Raw genomic sequence first — 26,916 nt, forward strand, 5'->3', positions numbered from 1 at the left:
CATTAGAACATTATAAAAGTTTGTGATGAATTTCGGGAGAAGTATTTTTAAGTGAATCATATTTCACACAATAATATAGGAAAATGCATTATTTAAGAACTCCCTCTAAAAGCACTTTAACGTATGTTTTAAGTGTTTTTTTAATCACCTTTGACTAGGTATCCAAATACTCAAAAATTTAAGAAACTAGGCACTTTTCACTCTTCTGATGTAGTTTGGGATTATCGTGGCTGTTAAAATAACTCTTGCAATTGTGCGTTTAGCAAAACTAGCAATAATATGAAATATATTTAATGTTTGGTAGATTTCATTTTTAAACTTGAAGTAGTAGGCTATAGTATCTAATAAATTAACAGTAAATTAATGTGATTAGTAACAATTACTAAAGTAGAGATATCATTTCAGCTATTTTTATGTTGGTACTGAATAAGTCAAATCTTCTATAAGAAAATTATTTGAAATCTTATATAATGTAAGTTACAAATTATTCTGTTCATTCTCATAATTGGAAGAACAGGGAAAAACAATAATTATAATAACAATTGAATCAAACACAATTTTTTCCAGTTTAAATACAAAGAATATAAGAAAGATATACATAAGGACACAAATGAAATTTTTCAAATTTTGTTAGAGGAGGTGATAGATTTCTAGAAAGCTGATTGCAAAAGCAACTGTCTACGTGATTTTACACCTAAGATTAAATTGGAAAGTCATTTTATATAAATTAATAAATAATCAATTCAACCGAGCACTCTAGACCATTAAATTTCTTCTACACTTTTGACCTTTGAAAAACTGGCCTAAAGGTCCTCCCAAACTTCCATCAAGAATACAACTTCCAGAGATAAAAGATTCTAAGAGCAGCATATCATTTAACTTCGGATATTAACAAGAGAATGACTCAGAGAGATCAGATATAGTACAACCACAAATGAAACAGTCAGATTTTTCTTTAATGCCGGTTTGTGCATGGTTCAGGTAACCAAAATGAGTAATAAATATAAAGGAAACTCCAATACTTGAACAATGATCCATATACTATGAAAATTCACATAATAACATGGGATTATAATGGCATAGCTCCTATTTTAAGCATGCTTTACCATGAGTTTGGTGCACAAACTAACATATCTGAGGCAGTACAAACTTGCATTATACATAAAACTGATAATGGACAGATATGTTCACAAAAACATAATTAAAAAACAGAAAATCCATTGATTTGACATACTGTGAAGATTATTGACAAGGATACATATAATCCTTTCCACAGAAAAATTGATGCTCCCAATTTTCTGACTTGTAGCTAGGCCAAAACCACTGGAACCACTAGTCAGATATTGATGAGAAAGCTGACATAATGCTGAAAGAAGGGAATTCACTGCAGATACGTGCATCAGTGCTGAGCTCTCAAATAGCTTCAAAAAGAAGAAAAAAAAAGGTAATTAGGGGAAGCGCACAATAAAATCTGTATTTGGCGGGCTACTTTCAAACCAATTCTCTGGGAAGTTACTTTCTTTTTCAAGAACTGGTATGGCTACATTGTTTCTTCCTGATTCACGAAACTGGAGGAAAGCAGCACTGTCTTTAATAGTTCATTAAAAACTTACCTGAGAATTTAAAGAAGAAAGAATGTGAAAGTCACTGTACTGGCCAGATGATTCCCTTGTAAGCTTTGGGACGGAGGTGGATACCTCCTGTTCGCATAAAGGCAACAAATATGCAAAAGTAACAAATAGATCAATAGAAACAGCGAAAAGTGGTACATCATTGAATGAATGAACAGCAGGTCAAGATAAGCACAGAATTATCATCGGGAGACAAAGCCACCTAGTTTTGTTCAAAAGAGTATTCACTGAAGGTTTAAGAGAGAAGTATACTCGGACCTTCTTTTTTTGTTTTTTTTTTTTAAATCGTACAGACATTTCAAAAATTTGTACGGGCTTTCCACTTGAGAATTATTGATGAAGTACGTGGTTTTGCATATATGTTGGTACCAATGATTAGTGGATCAAGTGAGTTCTTATAACATCCCAAGGATGACCATCGTTCATTGATACAATTGTCTAATAACTAATGACTCAGTTGTTAAAACTGACAAACGAATAGTTTAAGAACAAGGCAAGTTAACCCTAAATTAAAAATTTTAAATGATTAAAAACAGTAAATATAGGTAACCTATTTGGTCAAATAAAAACCAAGAACTACTAAACATTGCACTACATTAATAATAAGGAAATAGTATTACAGTGGTACAAACTCAAAATTCCTTATTCCTATGTTAAGATACTACTACATACAAAAAAAAAGAAGCTAATAACAGGTTTGGGTAGCCCATTAGATAGGTTAAAGGTATCTACTCCTTTCCTTGAGATGGAAGGTCCAAATTTCCACCCACATTTGGTCTAAAAGGTTGGGATAAATTTAATATTTTTCCTTTTCCTATAGAATAGATCATATCAAAGTATGATCATTCTAGTCTCTGACTCATTCCACAAGAAGAAAAAGAAAAGGAAGCTCAACCATAGATTAAAAATACCTGTGTCATGGCGTGTGGTGAATGAATTGCACGGTCTAGAGCCGCAAGAGTATCCAAGACCTAAAATCAACACTTCTTATCATAATCTTTCTCTAATTACAAGTGAGAAATAAGTTAACGTACCAACACCCAAGATGGACCCAGCACATTGTGCAATCGGTGGGCGATATTGAAAAGAGTCCTCAAGGCCTGAATTGAAAAACTATGAGAATCAACTAAATTATAACTTTCATATTACACTTTGAGATTCAGTATGGAAGGCATAATTTAATTAAGATAAAAAATTAATATTCAAAAAATATTCTATGAGAGAATGAATGTAGAAACTGGATATATACCTGCACATTCTTGGGGGTAAGGACAACAGTATCCCTTTGATCAGTGAAAGGCTCCAATCGTTTTAAATTAGGAGACTGGGGGATGCTGCAAAAACATTGGGTTTAAGCATGATAACACTTTCAAGTGAGAACAGTTAGGTCATTAAAATCAAAGAGCATGGATTCTCGAGGGTGTGCATCAGTGAATTGGTATCTATACACAGAAACACACATAATAAATAACCTTAGCTTCAAAGTACAAATTGATGACAAAATAAGCTCCACAAGTCAATGAGAAACCTTCAAATGTCAAACTATGCAAAAATACCTGAAAAACTATCAGCATTTAATAGTAGTTATTAGGTAATATGGTTTCTTGGAAGAGTAGAAAACAAAATGTGGATATTATATATGTGAATTAGTCTGGATATTGTGCATGTGAATTAGTCTGGATATGTCAACTTCTTATTGAATTGAGATTTGATATCACATCGACCAAATTGTGGTGACTAATATGGTACTTCATGAGCGAACTAAACCGACTTTCATTTTGTACATGAAAGAAAACAATAAGGTTCTTTAATAAGGCTGGAGAGCAATTAGGAAATATTTTCTAAAAGGCAATAAATGAAACATGGATAGATTACCTCTATCAAGTTGGGCAAGATAAATATAAATGCTCCAACTTGAGGAGAGTGTTAGAGCTCTTATATTAGTATAATTATAATTTTGTAAATATATTAGTTGTGTTGTCTTTTATTGTCTTTCTACCTTCTACTAAGATTAACCTTGTACACTTGTATATATATCTCCTTAGTGAATCAAATAGAGGAATTCTAGTTCTCTCAAACCAATAGTGTTTACCATCGCATACAAAGAACATTCAAGTACAATTGATCATCCTATCTTGTAGAGCATTCGACTCTTAGGCAATTCATTTCTAACCTAAACTTTCAGGTTGAAATCGAATAGATTTGGGAGTTTTACTGTTTTTGAATTAGGAGTTCACATATCCAAAAAGTTCCTAATTTCAATTCAACCGGGTTTTAATATCATTTGATAACAAAGCATTTTTGATATCATAACAATAATTTTATAGGAAATCCAAGATGTTACAATATGCACATGCTCCACAAGTCGTATCAACAAGGTTTAATTGTTAAGAAAATAAATTTACGGTTGGCTCAAATTGAAAAATCAAGGTCATGTGCAGCAACTAACCCATATGGTAATATTTTCATTCTTCCTTAATTTTATTATGGACTCCACATTCCCCTCTCCCCTAACCCATCTCAATTCCTTAAAATTATAGTCGTGCATCCCACATTCTATTTGAACCCCAATCTTAACTTTGACCTTGATTTTTTATTAAAATTACTATTATTTATTGTTATCAAATATATTCTAGATATAAAGAAAATATTAGAAAAAATTAATAGGGACACGTCTTCCTATTAACTTCAACCTTGATCTCAACCAAGTTACTGTTCATATTAGGAACAAAGGTGCTTCCAAATTAAAATTATACATACATGCTAGTTCTCGTGTTGAGGAGATAGAGAGAATTGAGAAAAAAAAAAAATTGAAATTGTTAAATTCGTTTATATAGAACTAAATACCTCTTCTTTTCTGCTGCACTCGGAAAATTAATCGTAAATTTGCAAAGGGAGGCAAGAAATGAGTTCAATGGTTCAACAACATGGAGAAGTCCGCATGCCTGTGAATCATCACACTTAATCATAATACAGCAGAGTGCATATAGCATATTTATCTCTAAACAGAAAATTCTACTTTTCAGGAAAATGTGCAATATATCTGGCTCTTTAATTTGGAGAGTTAGTTCTTCCATAATTTCACTTTTGAACTTCCCAGTAATTTTTTTTTCCCCTTATGAAGATTGTGTCTCTGCTCATTTTTCTTCCTTTTAATCAAAAAGTTTGTTTCTTGTTTGGAGAAAAAAAGAAGCTAAAGCTCAGAAGTTTTCACCAAAAGAATTCTACATGATCCAGGTATGTTTCTAGGCCATTATTTTGTAATTTGAGAACTTTTTATCATTTTCATCAAGTAGGTTGGTTGTAAGATTCGTTTTTGCCTACTTCAATTATTTAGTTAGAGAGCTAGCACATGTTTATGGTGCATAAACTTAAAATCCTATCCTGTTATATTTTTTTTCAAAAGGAGAAACAACTTCATTGATGAATGAAAGAAAAAGGAGTAAAGACTCCAAACACCAAAAGGTCTTTCTCCGTTTGATGACACTTTGGGTATCCAATCACTCAAGGTCTTTCTCCATCGTCAAAACCATACAAAAAACTTGGGAAGGTTAAAATACTTCCTAAGAATTGATGTAATAAGAAGCAAGAAAGGAATCATGTTATCGTAGGTAGAATGTGTATTTGACTTGTTGGCTGAAACAGAGAAGTTAGATGCTAAACCAGGCACTACCCCAATAGTGGCCAATTTACGACTCACAAAAGAGGGGGAATTGCTGAAAGAACCTGAAAGCTCTAGGAGATTAGTGGGAAAACTTAATTATCTTACGATAATTGGACCAGACATAGCATATTCAATGAATATTGTGAGCCAGTATATGTGCTCTCCTATAATTGATAATTGGGCTGCATTGGAACAGATTATGTGTTATTTGAAGGCTGCTCTCGAGCATGGTTTATTAAATAAGGATTATGGTCCAACCAATATAGAATGTTTCTACGACACTAATTGGGTCTAAGGAAGATTGAAGATCAATTTCAGGATATTGTTCATTTGTCTGAAGTAATTTGGTTTCTTGGAAGAGTAAGAAACAAAATGTGGTGTCATGCTAATTAGAATATAGAACACTGACACACTATGTGTGTAAATTAGTATGAATATATCAACTTCTTACTAAATTGGGATTTGATATCACATCACCAACAAAATTCTGGTGTAATAATCAAGCAACTCATCATATCACATCCAACCCAACATTTCATGAGCGGACACAACATATTGAGGTCAACTGTAATTTTGTGCATGAGAAAATACATTAAAGTTTGTATCCATAGGATAGGTAAAGATTAGAGAGCAATTAGAAGATTTTTTATGAAAGCATTAAAGGGAGCATTTAGATTCCCTCTAACAAGTTGAACATCATTAGCATAGATGCTCCAACTTGAGGGGGCGTTATAATGCTTAAACTAGTAAGTTGTATTATTGTAAATATCTTAGACATATTGTGCTTTATTGTCTTTTTACTAACCTTTGCACACTTCTAGACATATATCTCTTAAGTGAATGGAATAGAAGTATTCTAATTCTCACATATTTGGTCTCGCAACAACAATCTTCACGAGTACGCTTTCTATATCCTTCATAGATTCTTTAATTGCTTTCTGGTTTGGTATTTTGTTCTTTAGTTTGGCTTTTTGTTGTATTTTTTTCCTCATCATGGTCTTTGTTGTATTTGTACTTACTTTCACTCCTTTTTGGAGTTTGTATTTTTTAGCATTGGCCTCTTTTTCACTATATCAATAAATAAAAAACGTCTCTGGTTCAAAAAATGATTCTAAATATTGACAACTAATGCTCCCCTCAAGTTGGTTTAAGATTTCTTTCATAGCCAGCTTATCAATTAGTTTGTCAAATTGCTTCTCGAGAAGTCCTTTAATTAGTACATCAGCAATTTGCTTTGTCATAGGATGATAAGGAATACATACTGCACATGGATCCATCTTTTCTTTAATAAAATGTTTGTCAACTTCAATATGTTTTGTTCTAATATATAAAACTGAATAATGAGCTATCAATATGGCAACTTTATTGTCACAAAAAATCTATATAGGCTTACTTTAAGGAACTTCAATTCTTCATGTATTTTTTTAATCCATATGTCTTCATAAATTTAACGTTTTTTAACTTCATCATGTAACTAGATTCCCTCCGACGAAGGAAAAATAACCAAACAAAGATCTTTTAATCATTTATTACAAGACTCTCCAGTCTATTTTAAAACTTCATTTGATCATTTAAGTTTCTTCATTAAAACAAATGTCACCAACTACACTTTTCTCACAACAACTCTCATGAAAAGCACCACAATAAGATAGCAGTAATCATATTCAGTCACCTGTGTGAAAGCTTGATATCCTTTCAAGATCTCCAAGACAATAGCCTCCCCCTGGGATCTTTCAACAGAAGCTCATTTCAATGTTCTGCGCCAATTATACTTTACAGAAGAAAAATTAACATACCTTGTAAGAACAAGGGACAATGCATCAAGTATTGTCAGCCACAAAGAATTAACCATTGAAATGCAGACACTTGCTAATCTTCCGTTGCACTTTCCTGGTGGATCATTATCAGACCTGGGAGATTCAATCTATAATATCAAAAGAATACAATAAAGGATGAGTCCACTTCACATTGCATCTTAATAAGAGACATGATCATAAAGTATATTAGAAAGGAAAAATGAAAGCCAAGATACCTCCCCGAGGTCAACTGCCTCATCAGTTAAAGTAGCCACAGTAAAGACAACGCCTAGCAGGCCCTCAACAGCCAGGGTTATTGCATGCGCTTCACTAGCAACTAAAACGGTGGCATTTGATGCATCACCATCGAGACTCCACTCTATCCCTGTAGAAAATGTGAGTTTTAATCTTCTGAGCATAAATATGAAAGGAACTTGCTAATTGATTAAGAAAAATTAAATAAAATGAAATTAGTAAAGTATTTTTTTAAAAATTGTTTTTCCTTTTTTTTAAAGTTGAAAGCCCAATTTTTAACAGAAACTGCATTCTTGTTAACTGACCCATTTAATCTCATAGAAGGAAATGCTGAATCTCTTCTATAATTTCAGGCCAATAGAGTTTTAACGAACTGATCTTTAATTTTCTAGGGATTTAAAGACAAGGAACACTTGTTCTCCTAATCTTCTTACATGACACGAATGTCTTTCTATAAGAATTTCATTTTATGGGGGATAAAGCATCCCCAAGCTATAGCACATTAGCTATGTAATGTGAACAAGCTTCGGTTGATGAACTTCTGAACAATTGAAACTTTTATTGATCATAATCTATCTAAGAATGTTAATTCGTTTAGGACTTCTGGACATCCAAAGTGCTGAATAAACCTCCTTATTCAAAGGAGATGAGGAGGCCAAATGATGAGATAAAGATTTGACTGAGAAAACTCCCGATGCAAAAAAAGACCAGCTCCTAGAGTCATCAAGAAAGCTAATATGTACCGAAGATAAAAACATCCTAACAACTGCTGCAAATCTGTAATTTCCTAGAAGACATTCGAGGATAAAGGATTTCTCAGATTGCTTTTGGCCACTCTCTCTTTGGTCTAATAGAAAGAACTGACGGCAAATAGAGGTTAACAACAGACTACAATTTGAACAACTCTGATCTATTATGACCGAGAAAATCCATATAAATAAATAAAGCACGTAAATTAAATCCTCTATAAAATATTAGCTAGAGTAAGAAAGTATTCCAATCTTCATATCAAATTTGAGAATGAATATTATCTAGTAACTTTAACTTTGATTGAGAAAACATATAAATTACTTTAGATGTTAAGTATTGTCAACAACATCTGCTTCATTGCAGCCTATTCAAAACTCTATACAAGGAAAAATCCTCAATACTTTTACCTTCTATTGACCCTGTATTTTACTCTTATAATGAAAATTTAATTGAAGAATATTGTTCAAGGAAAATACCCAAACAGTATCATTAGAATTTAGCTATGGTCTAGGTAGTTCTAAATTCCCTCACGGTATTTTAATGTCATAGAATGATCCTTTGTCTTCTCTTTCAGCTCCTTAAAATGATTCAGATGATGAGTTAAATGTCAGTTTGAGTAGTGAAGATAGGATACTCAACCTCATTACAATATATAGGATGATGTCAATTCATTAAATGTCAGTTTATCTGATAATTATAGGGCTTCAATTCAAAAAAAAAAAAAAAAAATTGCAGGCAGTCAATAAATCATTAGGATTAGCATGTCTGAAATATCCTTAGTCCAAAAGTTTATACTTATGGTAACATGGAGGAGAAGCAACTTCTGCCCAGTCAAAAATAAACAAAAATAAATAAATAAACAAGACCAAAAGAACTTCAGATTGATTGCAGCAACAGATATAATGTGGGAAAAGAAGCAAACTACAACTTTAAGAGATCACATAGAGAGAGAGTAATTTAATTTAATAAGGCAAGCTAAATAAAGAAAATAGTTACCTTTGGCCTTGCTACTAAACATTCCAGCGACAGCTACCAGGCTTTCTTCACTCATCTCATGGACCTACAATATTCATATCCTTTTATTAGTAAATAGTTTGACATTTATCTCTTTTTATTAATCACTCATATCTTGATTGGATTTTGTAGTTTTTCTGCTTTTTTGTGGGCTCTCCTTTTGTTTGCCCTTGTACTTTTATTTTTTTCCCAATAAAAGTTTGATTATTAATTAGAAAAGCATGGTTGCTTTTTGGAGTTGGGAGAGATATTATAATATCTAATACCTCAAGTTTGTAGATGAAGCAATCATTTAGAGTCATGAGAGATTCTAAGACTTAGTTCGTTTGACCAATTTCTTTAAGGCGTTGCAAATTTCATTTTGAGCTTTAAAATCATAATCCAGACTTCATTCGAGTATCTTTGGAGCCCCATCTCTTAGATACAGGATTACGATATGATGAAATTTCAAAAAGGAATAACGGAGTTTCAGGAAGATCTTCAATTAGTTTGCATAAAAGGCTGAGAGTGATTACAGAAAAAGTTTTTAGATTAAAGACACCAACAAGAGGCATGAAAAACAATTGCATCCAGAAGTTGATCCAAATTCCTTTCTTCACCAATGAAAATTCATTCATTTCTTTTGAGCCGAACATCCAAAAGAATCATGAAGTAGTTACTTCTAAGCAAAATCTGTTGTTTTCTCTTCTTCGAACTATGGCCGCACAAAATCTTTTATGCCCCACAGAAAAGGCATTAGGATTCCGATAATATCAAATATATGTACCACAAATTAGCCACCACCAGACAAAAGAGAGAAAAATTATCAGGTTTTTATACAACATCAATTTAGGCTCAGAGCTCCTTTTCTTTTTCCAAAAGGAAACAATACTTTTGATTGATCAGATAATCCTTCAGGTTAGATTTGTTGAAGAGTTATCTCCTTTGTCAGATAGGCTACACCAAATTATTACTAGAGCAATTGTCTAAGCCATGGCTGCCACCAAATAGATACCAAGAAACTCTCGTTGACACAGTTTGCAAGAAGGACCTTCCGTGAACCTATGCTCAATATTCGACTGTGCATGCCAAATTACAAGGGGATACCTGTTGGAATACCCTCTTTGCAAGAAAAGATCATAGAAATAGACGCCATGATGGAAAACCAAAATCCAATACAAGATTTGTAAGAACGAAGAACTACAACCTAAGAAAGATGAGCTGTTGGAGATACAATGCACAAGAAAGACAAAGATTTCAACCATACAATAGAAATCAAGAGTGGGATTCTGATTCGAGCAAGGTTGGATTCGAAGACAAAGGAAATCAAGATTGGGTTCCGATTCCAATGACTCCAAGAACTAGAGATTATTTCTTCCACCAAGAATTGATCTTAATATTTTGATTATGATTCACGATTTCATGGCTTGGTACAGGAACCAGTGGGTGCAAGAAAGAAATATCTTACCGTTCATGGAATAGACTTTGAAGAACATGAGCTCTTGGATAAAAAGCAAGAGATTTTGGGTCAACAGTTGCACAAGAATTGTGATCTCAATTCAATTCTTATTGTTATTATGATCCATGAGAACACCTATCAAATGTTGAGGACTCAAACGAATATGAAGATGAATTTTGGATTGATTATGAGAGTCCGACAAAATGTTGGTATCAAGCAAGAGTGAGAAATAATCTTGGACGTTGTACAAAGGTTCTAAATTTTAACACATCAATTTCATCCAAACCTAAGGTCATTTATGACCAAAAATTGAAAAGGACAACACCAAAGTTTCAAAGGGGATTCCTTGACCACAAACATCATTGGACAGATAAAAATTTCAATTCGGATTTAGAGCCAAATAATCTAACTCAAACTGAAGGTAAATACCAAAAGTCAATGGGCAACATTCCAAAAGAAATTGAAACAAGTTACGCATGGCAAGAAATTCAAGATTAAAAAAAAAAAGAATTAAAAAAAGAAAGAAAGAAAGCTACCCAAACATAATATTGAAGGTACATAATACCTAAAAACGGAATTGACATAGTGAGTTAGTTTACTCCCTTTGGTTAAAATCTTTTGTAATTTATTAAGTACTTAGTTTGTTATTCAATTCTCTATCAATAGAGGGTCGATCTCTTGTATTGAACACTTTTGAATCATAATAAAATCCTTGAATCATAATAGGCTACACCAAAGTGAAACAAACTAATTCCACATGCGAACAGAGTTGTTGAATTTTCCACTAATTAAGTTTGTATTGTATTGATGTCCTTGGATATTCCAACTAGTGGAGCCAGTGTTCTTGTGTTCAATCCTTTTTTCCTCATAACCAATCTTGGTTTCTCATTTCCTCCATCTCATTTCTTCTTTTACCCTTTTACTGCTAATTATCCCAAGTCATAAAGCTACCTGGAAAAGTGACAGCTGTCGAGAAATTGAAATAAATACCTGAACATTGGAGACAACTCTAGCAAGGGATTTAACAATGCCTTCAACAACATTTGTGTTTTTCGGATGCCTGCAAGATCAATTAAAATAAGTAATCAATATACATTGGGATACACAGATGTCCTGTGAGAAAAAATAAAACCTAAAAGTCTAATGCTTACAGAAAACCAACCCCACAAGATAGTGAAAACAAAAACGGTAAAAGAAAAACAATAAAAAGATATAAAATCCAGTTAAGGCATATATCCGGTAAATAGAAGCCAATTAAAGGCTTAGGAAGAGAACATAAATCATGTTCTAATATCTTTGACTGTTAAAAGGATTTCATAACTCATGTTATATGTTTTATGATATCATGAGTGTATACATCTCTAACCCTGTTGTCAACTTAGAGTAATTTAACGTTCACCCTCCTCTTACATTTTCTTAGGTAACAATGACAGAAAAGTTGCAAAAATGTCTACCGAGTGTGCCACGAGTTACACTTCTGCAATAGTATTCTTTTTTAAATAAAAATAAAATAAAAAACAATTTCATTATGTAAGGAACTTGCAAAAAAAAAGGCGAAGTTTCCCAAGCCAAGGGAGTGACATAGGACTATTCCATTAGGACCAAAAGAAAATCAACGCTATAGAAAGAAGGAGGGGATAATTTACACCAAGATATAACTAGGAAGATGGCATGATCAAAATCTATCAAAAGATTGAGCTTTATTGTCTTTTTTACTTTTTTTTCTCTCTTTAGTACGGGACCAACTTTCATTGAGAAAGATAAAAGAGAAAACAAGTGCATAACGAGAAACAAGCCCAACAAAAAGGGACTCCAATCCGACAAAATCAAACCATGATCATAAGTATAAAAGGGCCTAGTGACCGATGTCCACAAGGAGGCATTAAACCTCACTACCTCTCCAAACTCATCACAAGACCACTCCTCAATTTTAAGCATCCTATTGTTTCTCTCGAGCTGAACTCCCCACAAGATAGTGAAGAAACTAGCGTACCACAAAACTTTGCCCTTTTCACGAAAAGGCAAACTCAAATGCACCTTCTCAGTCTTAGCATGTAACAATCACCATTCCACACCCAACACAAGCCAAAATGAAGTTCACTCTCCTTGTGCCACACAGCATACTAACTTCTTAGGCCTTTTGGTACCACCCATAGCAACCCACTCAGAAGGGTACGAGCCATACTAACTAACAATGACCTTGTACCACACAGCATTAGGCTCCATGAAAAACAACCACAACCACTTAGCCAACTCCACACGCCAAACCACCGACCTCCCAATTAACCAGATTGAGCTATGTTGTTGAAGATATAATGTTTTCTCATAATCTAAACTAACAACAAAAAAGGCTCCGACAATATGCATCCAAAGAAGCTTTTTCTTATCTCCGAGAGGATGACCCCAGAATAAGAGAGAGGAGTTCATGAAGGTCCATAGGGAGGGCACTAGCAAATTTAAAAAGAAAAAAGAATGTACTACAAAGTTTGCAGGCAAACCCACAAAGATAGAAAAGTTGACTTCAGGACTCTCTCTCCTTGTTGTCGAGAGTAAACCAATGTGGAGATAAAACGCTAGGGATGGCAACGGAACAAGGCGAGATCAAGGATGCACTCCCCATCTCTGTCCTCACGGGTTCATCCTCATTCCCGTCCAATTCCCCATTTTGAGGAATCAGGTAGGAGTCAAGAAATCTCTGTTCAAGGATTGGGCCCCACGAGGAAAATTTCTTATCTTTTATTCTTTATTTTTTAAATAAAAAAATAATTAAAAATCAATACATATATTAAAATTATTACTTTTATGTTCGTATTGTTATATTTTTGTTTATTAAATGATTAATTTTTAAAATATTTAATATTTTTTTGTTATAATAGCAAAACTATTATATTACAAAATTATGTATAGTAACAGTATAATACAAATTATTTTTTTTAAAGAAAAAGAAAAAGAAAAATAGGAACTAAAAACAGATACACAGTAAAGGGTTTATAACACATACACACGCACATATAAATACTTATAATATACATTTTATATCTAATAATCAAATAATATTATTCGGGGCAGGTTCAGGTCCATCCCCATCCCTGTCTGAGACCCAAAAGAATCCCCGATTTGACTCCACATCCAGTCAAATCAGCGATTCCCCGCCCAGAGTTGGGGATCCTACCCCCGGGTATATTTTTTCCATCCCTAGAGCCATTATAGGTAGTGATGCTGCAATCTGTCATGGGTGAGGACTGCACAGTGTAATACTCCTATAAGAAAATGTAAATTTTCAGATTTTCTTTGGGTAGTGATCAGTTCATATACTATACGGCAAGACCTCATTGGTCTGTCTCTTTGTAGCTGATGTCTTCTAGCAAAGATTTCGAGGAGAAAATACCATTTGCTTCAAGCTCTTAACTCCATTTATCATTTGGATTGAGAAAGGTGAACGGTAGATGTGGGTCAAATCCCCCCACTCGTTTTCATGTTTTATTATAATTCAATTGTTTATGAAAAGTCATTTATTTATTTATCAATTTATTTTAATATAATGTTTTACAATATTTTCTATGAAACCCAAAAGGTTTTTAATTATATAAATATAGTATCTTCAAAGATTTTAACTGCTCTGGACATACATTTTCTATTTTGTATTTAAAACACAATTAAATAAAATAAACGGGAGTTGGTAAGCTCACATATCAAAGTTCTGGAAAAGAACCTGCAATGTCCTAGCCTCCATGCAAAAACCCTATCAAGATCGTGACAAATTCAAATTATTAGAAACTTCTACACACACAAAACAAAAACAAAGCCAGAATTCAAACCACCAATTCACATGTAATCAACTTAATTAGAGTTACCCTCAAATTTTCAAGAACAAGAATCCTATGCCACAGTGGTAGATCAAGAAAAGTAACTTTCAATAACATACTGAGGAAAACCTGCATTTGGTATAAAAAAATAAAAAAGTTATAGTTATACAATAGATTTAGATTCTCAATGAGAAGCAAAAAACTCCATTACTTAGCTTCAACAGAAATGAGACTAAAATACAGGTATCAAAGAACTCCATTCTAGCCAAAGGTTCTATAAGATAGAAAAATATAGTTGGTGCTGTTTTCTTCCTATCAAGATGCTTTGGTTATTGCTTCAAGTGTTTATACCTTTTAAAAGTGTTGTCTAAATATATAAGCAGATAGTTTTTCTTGGGGCAGTGCAATAGATGATGCAAGCTAATGCGCAGTTTGAAATAGGGGCATTTGTTGTAAAGGTCGCATAGCTTTTTAGCTTTGTAGACCAGTTTTTCAAGCATGTTTGGGTTCAGAACCATGTAATCAAGCATGCCTATTAGTTTTTTTCAGTTCTTTTTATGTGCTACCCCAAGAAGCATGGACCCAGACACAACGTGAACATAGTTTTTTAATATAATTCTACATTTAAAACTTTCATATTCAAAATTTAAATACAATGAAAACATAAAAATTTTGTTTCAGAATTTCCACCATTTGGATCACATAATTGGAGAACAATTTTCAAAAACACATCTACCAAAGGCATATTCATTGAACACAAAGAAATTTGAAAACCTAAAAGAGAATCCAGATTGTCTACACAAACGCTCTTAATTGCCCATTGAGTTAAGTTTAGAATTTAATTGAACATGAAATCTAATAAATCACAAGAGCCCACCTAAATTCAGTAAGGACAAAAGAAAACATGCCAAAAGTATCCATTAAAAGCCCACATAACAAATTTATGAAAAAGTTTGTAATTTAAGAATAATAATTAAAAAAAAAAACCTAACCCTAAAATCTTCTTACCTCCCCAAGGAATTTTTCATTATGCTTCCCTCCCCCCTCCCCATATTCTTCTCTCTCCATCTCTCCCCACCCATACCTTTGATGGACTTCCACATTGACCATCTCTATTAATGTCGTTGCTTTGCTAACATCTGCCTCTACCAACATCATCATTCTACCGCAGACACTTGAAAGGTTTGGATTTTTTAATGGCGTGTCTAGGATGTGTCTATGGTGTGTCCATCATGTGTCCAAAGTTTTTTTTTTTTAAAACAAGATGACACGGAATTTTGCTTGTGAACACAAATCTAGAGCGTGTCCGGACATATCCATGTTTGACACATGTTTAACATGGCCACTTGGTCAAAAACCACATAGCCACTTGGTCAAAAACCACATAGCCACTTGGTCAAAAACAAAATGTTTTCTTCCTAGCCTTATGTAATTTTTCATTTCATCAATGAAAATTCTTGTTTCCTTTTATGGAAAAAATGAAAACGACCCATCTTTTCTAGACAAATTAAAAAGATCTAGAGGGTGGCTTGAGCTTCCGGCCATTGTTAAATTATGGGATTCCTTTGTTTCTTTTGTTTCTTATCAGAAAAGATTATACATTCAAGACACAAAGATGTATTCCTTTGTTTCTTACCAAGAAAAATATATATGGTATTCCTTCTCAAGCACACCTTATCAAATTTCTATAATTACAATTATCTTCTTTCTTTCTTTTTTTAAATAAGAACTCAACTTTCATTTAGTTGAGAAAAAAAGAGAATACAGGGGATTAAAAAAAAAAAGCACCTAAAAAAATACTATTTAAGGGAGGGAATCCAGCTCAATAAAATGAGACCTAGTAAATAATTAAAAATAAAAAAAATAAAAAATAAAAAACTTCGTCATGGACATCCAATGAGATACAAAAACGCAGTGAGGGACCAAACATCACAAGGGCCCCTCAACACTCCTAGAGGGTTTTGTTGTCTCTCCTCCGACCTTACAACACCGTACAGACTCCAACTTACCACAAAAACCTCTTCTTCAATTGGTACTCATAGAAAGATAATTACGACTATCTTTTTATGAATACCAATTGAAGTAATCTTTTGTCTTCTCCTCAGGACTTCTCAGTGGGTTATTCCCTCCTCTTTTGTAATTAACACCCATCAATCAAAAGTTTGCTTCTTAGAGATAATAGCGATAATAGCAATAACTAAATCAAAATTCTCAATCCGAACTCTAGGCTTATCTTAAAATATCCTTTGATCCCTCTCAAACCAGATTTAATGAAGTCCGACCAGTTTGACACCAAGAATATTTTGGATGAGACAAACTAAATAAAGAACTTTCCTCAAGCCACCAATCCTCAAGCCACCAAAAAAGCAAAAATATAGGCATTGTTACTGAAAATGGGAATACTTATCCTGATATTGTTAAGATATACACAATTAGCAATTATAACTATTATAAATAAGAACTAAAACAGTTATCAGAAGGTCTGATGCATATGAAGCATTCAAGTATTGGTGCTGAAATTTGTGAACTAATTAAGGTTGAATATTGCATACCAAGAGTCATGGATGTCAAACAATAACAAAGAACTATTAACAAAGTTCATTATCCAAATTATCATGTCACAATCAAAAAGTTTATTCTCATAGAACAGACCTCACATTCAGTGATGAGGGATGTACTATATAGTCTGATAATATGAGCAACTGACCGCAAGACTATGCGTCGGAAATAAGGCTCCCCTGCTTCACCTTCAATCTAACATGACATGGAAATGGGGCAAAAGGAAGCCAATTTGTTACCAAGATCTCAACAAGCATGGTTATCGAAGCTAAAGATTTAGTTCACAAATTTTCCAAATCAATCACCTCAGCATTTGTACGAAGTGATGTCATAAGAAGAGAACATATCTGATGGCGCAAAACCTGTTAAATTTTGAAGTAATCATTTCAATATTAAAAATTTTATCAAAGAAAAAACATATAAATGTCAAAGTACAAGTTTCTTAGGTAAACTACAGTAACCACCTGCTCATATGGAACTAATATCCTGAAGACAGCTACATAATTTGACAAAATGAACCTACAAATAACAAATAAAATATTAAGAGAAAAAACATGAGGAAACGACATTCATTAAATCAGTGAAAAGTTGCAGAGAGAGTCCCTGTACGAGTATACAAGTAAACCTTACACAATCAAAGATCCCAAACTCGGGTATAAAAATGAATCCCAAATGCACATGCAATCCCTCAAAGAAAAATTACAAAAATAAAGAACATAAGGAGCACTATGAAGATGCTTCATATTTATGAACATCAATTTTCTTCCATCGCAGTAAATTTATCATCAAACATCCTTTCTTTCATTCAAAATTTCTGAAATACTTGCTTTAATTGTATTTGCCCAAATCACAGATTTTGAATCCAGTTTTGATTACAAATGAGGAACTAGAAGGATACCTAGCTGGAAAGGGAGAAGGAAACCTCTTCAAGATAGATTTGCCAAATATAATGTCATTTTCAACCTACTTTATCATTTACTTGGGCACGCATGAGAAGCCCACTTTATCTAATCAAAACATATTCTTAATTATGGGAGGATGGCTGGACCTCTTCTCCACAGTAAGAGTGACTAGACTTGCAAGAACTACTTCATATCATTTTCCTATCAAATTCCATTTTCACGAAGGTTGTGTTTCCACCTTCACCAGAACTTCATCTTTATCTCCACATATGTTCATTGTTGGAGTCAGTCTCCATTAAGCACTTGTCCTTTTCTATTCCCTTTTTCCTCATGTCCATCAACCTTTGATTCATTTGTTGCCTCTTCACAATGCTTGCGTAAGCGTCTCTAAAAACGTTTTCCATCTCCAGTCATAGAAGAAGCAACTGCTAGAGACCTCTCTTTGAACATTTGTTATCACCAATCTCTACTTGCCGATAGATCTCCCTTGGACATCTTGCCTCTGTGGGTTTAAACTCCCTCCCAGCCCCTTCATAAGGCTTTTGAATACCCACGGACAATGAATCAACCTCCCCATATCGTCTTCATTGGTTCATTTTGAAAGTCATGTTTTTGGACTCCTTCATCTTGTTTGTGTGCCCCAGTTCGTTTCTTCAACCTATTCTTACTTTTTTCTCCATCAACTTCTCATTCTTTATATCCTCCTTCCTCTTTTGAGTATTTTAATGATGCTTTTGTCCTTGTGACTTCACTCTAATGGCCATCCATTTGCTAGTTGAGCTACCCAACTCTATCGTGATTTTTTTTTTTCTTTTCTTTTCATCTTTGCCAATATTCTCTTCTCTCTTCTCACTGCCATGCTCTCTCTAATTTATTTGAAACTCTGTTTCATTGTATCTTGAAATGAATCGAAAAACTAATTCAAACACTCCACCACTTCACATAAAATGTTTAACATATTGTCATGTACATTTGCATCTAACTCCAAGGCCGGAACGGACAACTTTGAAACCAATTTGATAGAACCCAAAAAATATTTCAATGTAAAAGTAACATAGCTACAAGATAACAAAGTACTCAAGGTACTTGGAACCTCCACTTTCTTGACCACTCTCACTCAAGCCCTAACCCAAACCCATTGAATAAATGTCTACCCTCTTCCTTTCTCACTCCCTCTAGTTATAAACCAAATATCCTAAAATGCGCCCTAACTACTAATGTACCCTTAATACTCTAACAACATTTCTACTGACATTCGTATAATAATCTTGGAGGTTTGGAAGCAAATGGATAAAATGGATTCTTGGATCTCTATCATCATCTTTTAATAAAAAAAAACGGCTTTCATTGAGAGAAATGAAAGGACGTACAAGGACATAAAAAAAAAATTATCCAACTAAAGGAGCCCAACAAACTACAAAAAGGACCTCCCGTTTCTCTATCATAACTAATGGACGACCAGGGGAAATCCATTGTTTCCAGGGGCTTGGGGCAAAGGAACCCCTTGTCCCCTTTCCCTTTCACTCCAGTACGGATTCCTTTAGAAACTTGTGGATGCTTGTAAAGAAAGAGACATTATAGAAGGATTCAAGATAGGCAAAGAGAAAGTGCATATAACCCACATCCAATATGCTTATGATACTTTGTTCTCTTTTTTTTTTTTTAACAAGAGACTAATGCAGTAAAAGTATGATGCTTAGGCTTGGTGAACATCTAAACCAATAAAAGGCAGTAAAAAAGATCATTTGCATAGAGCAATTGGATTCCAGGTCAGATTAAGAAGAAACTCATCTGCAGCCCGTGGAAGGATATTTGTAAATCCAGAGCTTTCTTTGAGAAGAAAATAAAATACAAGTGGGGATATGGAAGGAAAAACGGATTCTGGGAAGACAGTTGGGGTACTCCACCAAAACCTCTGAAAGAAGACTCCCTCCAATAAATAGTTACTGGTTAAAACTTTCTGTGACAATGTGAAGTGTACGGCCACTACTTGGAGTGCCCTACACAATTCATTTTGTAATATTCTATTTTTCATATTAACCTAGATTGGAGGCCTTTTGTTTCAAACCCTCCAAGGCTCGCTAAGGTCTTCACAATATTGTCTCCACTTTTGTTGAATACATTGACTATATTTCTCATCAATATATATAATAATGTCATTTTCAAGAAGAACTTGCTTGAAATGGAAGTCACTATCATACCAAGCTATGTGACTTGCCTAGTCATCCTTTTGAGTTAATAGTTACAACGTCCTTAGTTAGGAAGAATAAACTATTTCTTATAGAATGACCATTTAAACAAAACTGGAAGTACAAAATGTTTTTGTAAGTGTCTTTGTTGTGTTCAAAATGTAAAACCAAATTGAATCAATATTTTTTTCCAATTTTTAGAAACAAAATTGAGTCAATAAGCGAAGTTATTGTTTTTTGTACTTTCTAGATGGAATGGAAATATAAGTGAAGAATAATATGATAATGCGGAGAAGTGTCTTAATAAAAAATTTAAATTGAAAAGACGGTAGAAGTATACACAACCTTCAGAGAAGAGATATTCTTACTCTAATATATCAAGGGCAAAGGAGCGCTGGAAAGAAATTGGGCGTAACCAAGTTGCCTGTCAATGAAAAGCAATGTCATTTATTGGGAAATTGGACAAATTTATTTAATCACAATGTCCCCATTGCAGACAACAGAAGAGATATAAAATGCTAAAAGGAAGAATTTGAAGATGTAGATTAATTTCCAAACTAATTTTCGCGTGACTGAGAAAATTTAAAAGGTGTACAAGAGTTATCTTAATTTACAGACTAATGGCTTAATGTAAGTACATACAGATCCATCTGCAGCAAGAGCTGTCAGATCTTCAAGCAATTGAAGCCCAAGCCTCCCAGCTTTAGTCAAGTTCTCTCGCTTCAACAATGGCCCTCCAGAAAGAGACCCATTGTTCATTGTCCTGTTCATGCCAGGATTAATGAATTAAAGTAGTAACACCATGCTTATGGGTAATAACAGTTTTCTGTTGTTTTTTTCTTTTCTTTTCTTTTAATGAAAAGTTATATCTTGTTCCAAAAAAACAAATCTACTAACTGATAGCAAATGTAGAAAAGTAGAGACATAGAACATAAAATAAAAAAGATTCTGTTTTGGCTTCTTTATCTGGTTGTGGTTTTTGTAAGCCCCTTTTGTATTAATTCATTTTTCTCCGCTTTAATCCAAAATAAATAATATAAATAAATAAATGAGACAGCCGGATATTCTCCCAATGAAGTATGAGATCAGAGGGTGATAACAGTTTTCCTTATTTCGAAGTTACATAAACAGGTGCTGCAGAAAAAAAAAGACTTCAATAGTTGCACATTAAATAAAATTCAAATAGCATAACTCAACATTAATCATTCGTAGAAAGCTATTAATCATTCGTAGAAAGCTATTAATCATTCATAGAAAGCTGTGAACTATGGGAGTAAAGTGATGTCAATCAAAAGACAAGCATACTCTGAGCTATTGATGTTATGATCAACATCAGCAGTAACCATGGTTCGAGAGGTTAGACTTCCAGTACCAAACTTTCCCGCCGGAAGCGACTCAGCAAAAATTACATGATCAAAAATTAGAGCTACTGCTTGCCTAAAGGTAGCAGCTGCAGTACTGTATACACTCAAATGAAAAGTGTTTGTTAGATAAAGAGGGAAAATAGCAAGTAGCTGATGAATAATAATCATATTAGACAAGGACATCATGCGTGTAAATTCAATGACATACTTTCGAACACTGTCAGAAGATCTGTTGTTTTCTAAAAGCCGAATACAGATGCCAAGAGCTTGAGCCATATTTTCCTGCAGTTATACAAGTGAAAAATTTTGGCTACCATGATAAAGGTTACAATAGCAATAAGATGACGATTTTTTATTTTCAGCAACCAAAGAATCTTCCAGTAAAAGCAAGTTGTGGTGTAGTTCATTTGTGAGTATTCTATTTTTTTATGCATGAATGGCAAGAAAAAATTTCCCTCTGCTTGGTCACCCACTATAAGGAATCACGGCCAACCGAACAAAGCTCCCAAACCTGTTAGTCCATCCTACTCCGAAATCTTCCAAACTCTCTTTGTGCCCCCACTCAAGTCACATGCCCATGCTTCCAGGCATCTCAAACGACTATTTCTAGCTTAAATTCATCAACTTAGGTGAGATTCAAGCTTATGTTTAATGCTAGAAGTTGACAATCGGTAAAAATGCACAAGAACAAATGATGCAAATACAAGTTCATTCATTTGTTAGCAACTTTTGTATTCTTTTTCATTTTTCTCAACGAAAGTCTGGTCTTTCATTTAAAAAATGTATTTAAGTGATGATGAATTTAGAAGTATAGGCAAAAACATATTTTAGCTTACAAAACAAGGAAAATGGAGGCCTGAAGTGTAACGCCTAGAATTTAAGAAAATAAATAAAAGATTTTTTTTCAAAATAATAAAAAAGGAAGGAAAGCAGAATGGCACGCGCGCAAGTTGGAGAAGATGACCACACAGTCAACGATTAGTTTCTCAACCTTCTCTTTAACAAATTTGAAGCTAACCTTTTTCACCCGTTTTATTCTTTTGACTTAATTTAGGGCATATCGAGGAATTTTGGAGAAATTTAGAATATCCTAAGTCTACAATCAAGTAAGTTGGAGCAAGTTTTTAAGAAATACTTGAAGGAGTCGATTAGGATTGAGGGCAATAATTGAGTATTATGTTTAGGAGCCTAGTTTAACCTAGTCTCGTGAAAATTGTGCTTAGATAATGTGAACAGTTACCACTTAGTTCTATTTACAGTTATATAGCTTCCGCACGCATGATTTATGAACTCTAATAGATCATTAAGCTTTTATGCTTTCTAGAATGTTGAGGTTGAATTTTTATCACGTAATGAGCATGGCGAGCATGTTGTATGCCTTTATACGTTATTATGCATGATTTAGAGTTCGGATAGCCCGTTATTGTCTAGTCATGAGTTGGACTATCGTTATGTGCCATAGAGTGCTAGTTATGATTTCCATAGACTATGAGTTACTGTTTCGCGTATTTTGGTCCTAGCACCTAGTCATGAGTTCCATAGCCTCCTTGGGTTGACTAGGTACCTTGTAGGGACAGATAGGGTGCAACCCCTCTTTGTGAACTAACCAACAGAGTTTAGGGTCTACTTGTTACACATGGCTTAGTTGTCACCCATAGAGGATATCGGTAGCCATAGAGAGTATACTACTATCGTTCATATCGGTGGTGCCTAGTGGGGAGGGACGGCCTTTGTACTGATCCAGCTCGAGTGGCATAGTGACAGGTAGTTTTACTGTTCTAGCCTAAGAGGGCGTAGTGACAAGTAGTTTACTGTTCTAGCCTGAAAATGCAAAGTAACAGGCAGTTACTATTCCTAAGACAGGTAGTTTTACTGTTCTAACCCGATAAGGGTACATGAGCCAGTAGTTTGCTGTCCCAGCCTAGAAAGGGCATGGTGACAGGTAGTTTTACTGGTCTAACCCGCTAAGGGTACATGAGCAGGTAGTTACTGTTCTAGCCTAGAATGGGCGTAGTGACAGGCAGTTTACTCATCTTAGAAACAGGTAGATGTTGCCTAACACCATAAGGGAAAATCCACCATTAGAGCTCAGTAGGTAGATAGGTATGGAGTACGGTCACCATTTAGAGCGAAAAGGGCTCCTCCATATCGACAAGTATTACCTTAGGGCCTTTTTCATGGGTCATAGTGACTCGAGGCGCTCCTCGCGCAAGGCCGATGAAGGACCTACACATACGTGAAACCTAGAGCCAAGAAAACAGAAAACCCCTAAGTTGTGATCCTGAGAGGGATTGAGTACTCCTTAAAGGAGATATGCTGAGGGTAGTTCTACAGTGATCGACCAAGTTTGGTATAGCCGTTTAGCCACAGTTTGGGCAATCGTTAAAAATAGCTATGAGCACATAGCTTCTGTGTATAGGATTAAGTCCGACAATAGCCTACAAGTAGGTTGCTTAATGAGTATTTTTATACTCATTCCATATTATTCTTTTTTTTTTTCTTTTTTTTTTCCAGATAGAGTGTAGACCAATGCTGATGGCGGGAGCGTGCAGAGTCGTGCAGCTACAAAGGGTGCATTTTAGATTGAGTTTCTTCCTTCTTGTCTTTTTTACTAGTATATTAAAGCTTCTTCTCGAAACTTATGTAAAAGTGTTTTGATTCGACTCTACAGATATTATCTTAAAACTACTTAGATGTCGATTTTGAATGCATATTTAAATTTTAAATTCCTTGAGTCTCTCAATTTACAAAAGAAAATTTACTCCTCTTTTACCCTTTAGTGTATGTGGCGACCTGTGATTTGAGGTATCAAAAAATAGGGTCGTTACATAAAGAGTATAATTGAAACACTGTATTCAAAGAAATATGTTCTTTAATTTATAAACCTAGCTGCGAGAATTTCAAAGAAATCTGATGCATAAGAAACATAGGGTCATAAATTCCAACATCGTCCATCATTAGTAATTGCTTTTAAACTCTCTCAAATCTGCTTGCCCCGTTTCAGTATTCTAAAAAATTATGAGCAAATGGTAATAACCACCCTTAAAGTATGGTGGTTGTTGCAATTGCACCCCTAAAACTTTTAATGGTAAAAATGAAACCTTCAAACTAACACAAATGTTAAAATTAGGCCCTCAAACTTAAACAATTGTAAAAATTGGACTATCAAGCTTTTAATTGTAAAAATTGGACTATGAAACTTTTAATTGTAAAAATTAAACCCATTAACTTACCATAAACAGTGGTAAAAAGGGACCCTCAAACTTTTAATTTTAAAAACTAAACCCTTTATCTGACACAATTGTTCATCTATTAAACCCTTTAACTGACACAATTGTTCATCTTCTCTCCTTTTGTAAACATTGTTATTTTTTTTTTCCATTCATCCTCTCCTTTCTATCTCTTTGAGGATCAACATTTGCACTCCACAAGGTGCGATCATCTGGTGAAAGTGGAGCTTGTGAGAAGATTCTTTGAATCCTGGTCCAAAAGTTTAAAAGGAAGGCAAGGGAAAGACAAATAGACAAATGAAGCAAAATCTTCATTTTTTTCACTGCCCTCTCATGGATCACACAGATTGAAACCTTTCACTCTCAGCTCCTCCAATGGTGTTTTCATCTCTCTCCAACAATCATTTTGCCTTTGCCCACATGTCCCTCTTTTTCCTATGTTCATCTTCTTCACCAAACAAAGCCTGGGAGTTTCCCTCTCTCTACAAATCATCTCTAATCTCACAAAACCTCCTTGTCCACTTCAACACCACCACGGCGTACTGTTCTTTGACGTTGGATTGGTCAAATCAATTCAATACACCTACATGCACAGTCAGAACTTTCTCTTGAACCTCCGACCACCCCTGGTACTTGTAGCGGTTCACCACTGCCTCCTACATCCTCATCTCCCTCAACTAAAACCCCTTCCTCAATCAAAAATAGTGGATTGCATTGGAGAAGATAATGGATGGTGACAGAACCAACGGGAAAAAAATAATAATAACATTTTTACAAAAAAAAAAAAAAAAACACCTAACTTTAACAATTAGGTTAGTTATATTTAATTTTTAAAATTAAAAGTTCAAGGTTCCAATTTTTGTAATTGTGTAAGTTTTAGAGCCCAATTTTAACAATTGTGCAAGTTCGAGGGCTTAACTATTTAAATTAAAAGTTTGAGTGGTGCAACAACCTCTATACTTAAGGGGTGGTTTTTGCACTTTTCCACAATCAAGCTTTCATTGACAAAAATTAAAGGATGTAAAGGGTTGTCCTTAAAGACAATCCAACAAAATGAACCACTAGATCAAAACTAAGTAAACAAAAAATGACCTCTAATTTAAAATGAAAAGACCTAAATACAGAATTCTTAGAAGCTAACACCGAAAGATATGCATGAAAATTGGCAAGAGGCTAAACCTCCTCTCATAATATCTCGATCTCTCTAAAAAATCATATCCTATTACTTCTCACAATCAACAGACCTCACAAAACAGCAAAAAAGCTCGTGCACCACAAGAACCAACCCTTATCCTGAAATGGTGGATGCATAAGAATGTCCTTCATAGGAACTAGACCCGATTTTAAGCCACCAAAAACCTCAAGAAAATCTAAGTATGAGAATTTGAAAGAACTCTGATGCCAAGGTTTATCTCCATGCCGTTTGAGAAAAAAAAATCAAATCATTTAAAGAAGAAAAAATCTACAAGAAAACCTCTCGGAAGGATTGGGGCCCAAAGATGGATCCCTTCTTCTCAGGTTTATAGAAGAATCCCCTGACAAAGTCAGAAGAGCCCCACATTATGTGAACAGTGATCACATACATAATTTGAATTTCTAAGAACCATGCACTCTAAAATAAGATCTCATCAACAAAAAATAAACAAAATAAGTAAAATCTGTTCATCTGTCCATTTTTTAAAGATGTACTATTTCTTGCACAATGATCATCTTATGGCGATAAAGTTTTCTAAATGATCATTACCTCACTTTCAGGATGTAATCGGGATTGAAAAATTATTAGTATAGTTTGAAGTGTCTTTAACTGAACAGTCCCATCTGATATTTCAGCGTGCTGCAAAAAAAAAAAAATTAAATTAAATTAAATTAAATTAGAATGATATGAAAATCCATTGTTGCATTTAACTTGACATGTCAAGGGCAGGATCAAACTCATATTATTCAAAATATTCTCCATCAAGATAAAATAATGAAATAATACAAAATGAGAGGGAAAAAAATTCTAGATGAATGAGGCTACAAAATCCTCTGGTGCAACTTCATCCATGCTTTTAACTGGAACTTATGGTCAGAAAAAACGCTCATGTCTTCACAAATAAGTAAAAAAGAATTCATTATTTTATTGAGTCTACCTTTTTTCTTGCTTTGCCTTGGAGTAAACTTTCTCCTCCCTTTTATAATTATAGCTCATCACACCTCACGACCCATGGGCGGTATTTTTTTGCAATTATTCAAAGATAGGAGTTCCTTTTGTAATCTATTTCACATATCAATGGTTCTTATTTCCTATACAAAAAAAAAAAAAAAAAAAAAAAAAA

The 26,916-nt window shown here is 34.0% G+C and overlaps 1 protein-coding gene across 2 annotated transcripts in view; it reads right to left on the reverse strand.

Annotated features, from left to right (window-relative positions):
* The window catches only part of LOC111439021 (protein MON2 homolog), a 45,934-nt gene that overhangs the window by 10,857 nt on the left and 8,161 nt on the right, over positions 1-26,916 (reverse strand). For both annotated transcript variants that reach the window (XM_023076763.1, XM_023076756.1), the window contains exons 3-23: positions 26,343-26,432; positions 21,577-21,650; positions 21,310-21,462; positions 20,647-20,767; positions 20,373-20,428; positions 17,378-17,432; positions 17,219-17,275; positions 17,007-17,108; positions 14,403-14,483; positions 14,238-14,290; positions 11,539-11,608; positions 9,093-9,156; positions 7,328-7,476; positions 7,092-7,219; positions 6,968-7,025; positions 4,479-4,576; positions 2,881-2,965; positions 2,666-2,731; positions 2,543-2,602; positions 1,614-1,700; positions 1,235-1,421 (exon numbers count right to left, since the gene is read on the reverse strand). In XM_023076763.1, coding sequence (XP_022932531.1) covers positions 1,235-1,421; positions 1,614-1,700; positions 2,543-2,602; positions 2,666-2,731; positions 2,881-2,965; positions 4,479-4,576; positions 6,968-7,025; positions 7,092-7,219; positions 7,328-7,476; positions 9,093-9,156; positions 11,539-11,608; positions 14,238-14,290; positions 14,403-14,483; positions 17,007-17,108; positions 17,219-17,275; positions 17,378-17,432; positions 20,373-20,428; positions 20,647-20,767; positions 21,310-21,462; positions 21,577-21,650; positions 26,343-26,432 — 1,894 coding nt within the window. The remainder of the gene's footprint in view (positions 1-1,234; positions 1,422-1,613; positions 1,701-2,542; positions 2,603-2,665; positions 2,732-2,880; positions 2,966-4,478; positions 4,577-6,967; positions 7,026-7,091; positions 7,220-7,327; positions 7,477-9,092; positions 9,157-11,538; positions 11,609-14,237; positions 14,291-14,402; positions 14,484-17,006; positions 17,109-17,218; positions 17,276-17,377; positions 17,433-20,372; positions 20,429-20,646; positions 20,768-21,309; positions 21,463-21,576; positions 21,651-26,342; positions 26,433-26,916) is intronic.

The sequence above is a fragment of the Cucurbita moschata genome, unplaced genomic scaffold (genome assembly GCF_002738365.1).
Source record: "Cucurbita moschata cultivar Rifu unplaced genomic scaffold, Cmos_1.0 Cmo_Scf00003, whole genome shotgun sequence".
NCBI classification, from domain to species: domain Eukaryota; kingdom Viridiplantae; phylum Streptophyta; class Magnoliopsida; order Cucurbitales; family Cucurbitaceae; genus Cucurbita; species Cucurbita moschata.